Source organism: Dendropsophus ebraccatus, chromosome 3 (assembly GCF_027789765.1).
Source record: "Dendropsophus ebraccatus isolate aDenEbr1 chromosome 3, aDenEbr1.pat, whole genome shotgun sequence".
Lineage (NCBI taxonomy): Eukaryota > Metazoa > Chordata > Amphibia > Anura > Hylidae > Dendropsophus > Dendropsophus ebraccatus.
The window spans coordinates 189,294,466-189,297,360 of NC_091456.1; the positions used below are offsets into that span (position 1 = coordinate 189,294,466).

At 39.5% G+C, this 2,895-nt stretch overlaps 1 protein-coding gene across 1 annotated transcript; it reads left to right on the forward strand.

Moving 5' to 3' along the window:
* The first annotated feature begins 988 nt into the window (after nt 1-988).
* LOC138786607 (serine/threonine-protein kinase SBK1-like) lies at nt 989-2,522 on the forward strand. Its single transcript, XM_069963588.1, has 3 exons — nt 989-1,145; nt 1,440-1,642; nt 1,746-2,522. Exons 1-3 carry the CDS (start codon nt 989-991, stop codon nt 2,520-2,522), a joined length of 1,137 nt encoding a protein of 378 aa, XP_069819689.1.
* The last annotated feature ends 373 nt before the right edge of the window (nt 2,523-2,895 follow it).

Genomic DNA, 2,895 nt, shown 5'->3' on the forward strand with positions numbered 1-2,895 from the left:
ATAGATTCTTACATGACAGATCTCTATGAGCCGCATTCACATCTAGAGGATGGTGAAAAAGTTTTTACAACAAATCTGCAGTGCGTGAATAGTCTCGGATTAATTTTAAATGTCCAGAATATCAAATATTCCTTCCACTACAAATAGAAAACTTTTATATTAATACTATGTACAGTTATACTATAATATAGACTATAATATAGACCAAAACACATTAACGATGTCACTACATATAACAGTACCTAAGAATATTGGGTTGTTGTTTAACCTGGGGTGAATGTCGACCCCATGGCCGTCCCAGGAGTAGTATGTAATATATTGGTTATTATACTGATAAAAGCTATATATATTTTTTTTTAATATAAAAGCATAGCCTAAATCCTCCTATAATATATTTATAAGGAAGGGGTTGTCTAGGGTTCAGCCCCCACACTTTACATCTCCTTGGACTTTAGCCTATAGAACACTATTGAAATGTAAATTCTCTCAATACACATTAAACTTGCCCATTGTCTCTCAGCCAATCAGAGAGCTCATTGCCCCTTGTTCTTCATCTCCCTCCCCATATAAACCTGTCCCCACCTCCTCGGGTCAGTCACCTCCTCTGCTTCCAGAGACGACTTCTACCTACCTGATACTTCGCTATTGGTGAAGGATTTTTCTTTTGTTCCTATATTCCCATCGATTTCTCCAAGGTAATTTCTAATATAATGTCTTCTCTTATTTACTTTAAAATTATTTACGGTTATAAAATAATTTTGTTTTACTTTTCATCACCGGCTATATATTATTTTGTTTGTTTCTCCTATATTATGTTGGGCTAATGTTACTATAGGGACAAATCACTTATAAGATGCTTATGTGTTTTATTTTTATTTTAATTATTGCTAGAGATTTCATGTATATGTGGGCCTTGGGTTTGTGTAGGTCAGATTAATGGAAAACATAATGACAATGATAACATTTTCTATACATTGTACAGGACGCAATGGCTTCTGGTAATGTACATTCCATCATGGAGGGTCTGGTCTCTGTGGCCTCCCAGAACCTGCAGAAGATAGATCTACAGAAGACATATCAAATAATCCGGGAAATTGGACACGGCGGCTATGGATATGTTCTTATGGTGAAGGAGAAGAAGACAGGTCAGTGTGGTGAATGATCAATCATTATAGCTATAGAGAAACCTCAACATAATGGTGTGAAATAATCTCCATGGTTTAGATACATTTACTAAATCTTCCTTATCGTGCTTACCATGTATTGGATTAAGATTGTGCACAAATGGTAGAAATGGGGCAAATGTATCAAATGGTTCACAGGACATGATACATTATTTAATGATATTTAATGGAATCATTTCAGGAGGGCAGGTAAGAAAGATCTATAGGTGACCTATATGATGTATGTACAATTCATTGTGTTCTTTTTATTAACAGGTCAAGAATTGGCCATGAAGCTCCTGCATAGGAGGAAGACTACAAAGTTCTCCTTCCTTAAGGAGGTTAGTACATGCTTCTTCCTGTCATCCCATCCCAATATTATTTGCATAAGTGGCGTTGGATTCAAGACCGGAGACTATTTCGGATACACCCAGGAGCTGGCACCACACGGAGATCTTTTTGAAATGATTCCACCTAATGTAAGTAGAAATCACTGAATAACCTCAAGCCCCAAATTTCCTTCCTGACTGTAGTATTATTTCCATTGTGTTGACTTAATTTCCTTCTCAATGTTTTTTTTAGGAAGGACTCCCAGAAGACATCGTAAAGAGATGCGCGGTTCAGATCGCCAGTGCCCTGGACTTCATGGAGAGTAAGGAGCTGGTTCATCTAGACATAAAACCAGAGAACATCCTGGTGTTCCATAAGGACTGCCACCTTATCAAAATTACAGACTTTGGACTTTCGCAGGTCAAGGGATTAACAACTATCAAAAGTTCAGGCACCACCTCATTTATGGCGCCAGAGATGAGCCAAGTTTCCGACCACAGTCCGTTAGTCATCGACTCGTCTCTGGACGTCTGGTCATTTGGGGTTCTTCTATACAACTTGCTGACCGGCGACGCTCCGTGGCAGTCAGCAGATCCCACTGATGAAGAATTCTGTAATTTTGTTGAGTGGCAGAACAGTGGAAGAATGGACCCACTGTCACCATGGAGGAGACTTCCACCTGGCGTACTAAGAATGTTGAGCGGTCTCTTAGCCATAGACTGTAAGAAAAGGAGCAAATGCACTGAGGTGTTGGTGTTTCAGGATGAATGCTGGAAGGAGGATTTCTCAGAAATTGAAGGAGCAGATTCAATGGACAACGATTCAGCTGAGGAATCTGGTCCAGCAGACGTCCATAACAGCAACGTCTCTACCACATCAGTCCTTGGTGTGGAGTCTTGGCATTTGACCTCTGGCAGTTGTCATGGTGAGGAGCATCCAGACCATGGGACGGACATCACTCAATCTCCATTAATGTTCATAGATGACGAAGTATCGGTCTATCTCGGGGCAGAAGTGGAAATTGGATGAAGGGAAACCATTTTTCCGAGCATCTTTATGGAAACTGATGGCGGCTTCATCTCCATGAATCAGGTAAGTAAATAATTTATTGGAATGAGTCTTAATAATAAAATTCTCCACCTATCTGATATTTGTTTTTACCATCTCCTTTGTTCCCTGTAAGTGTCCGGGGTTCCAGGAAGTAGTATTATCCTGGTCAAGGGTATTTAGATACAGATCTTGGGCAACAAAGGGAAAGCCTTTCCCTGGTATTAATATGGGGGAATATCTAACATACTTTGCTGCATAGTTTAAAGTTACTTTTTTAACCACTAAGATGTTGGTTGTGAAACTATACATCATCCTACATGCTGCACTAACATCCCAGCACACTATATACTAG

Excerpts from the sequence above, each read along its gene's own strand:
- LOC138786607 (XM_069963588.1), top strand. The coding sequence starts at position 989 with ATGGCTTCTGGTAATGTACATTCCATCATGGAGGGTCTGGTCTCTGTG. Across the intron at positions 1,146-1,439 it reads GGTGAAGGAGAAGAAGACAG|GTCAAGAATTGGCCATGAAG; the intron begins GTCAGTGTGGTG and ends TTTTATTAACAG. Across the intron at positions 1,643-1,745 it reads TTGAAATGATTCCACCTAAT|GAAGGACTCCCAGAAGACAT; the intron begins GTAAGTAGAAAT and ends TGTTTTTTTTAG.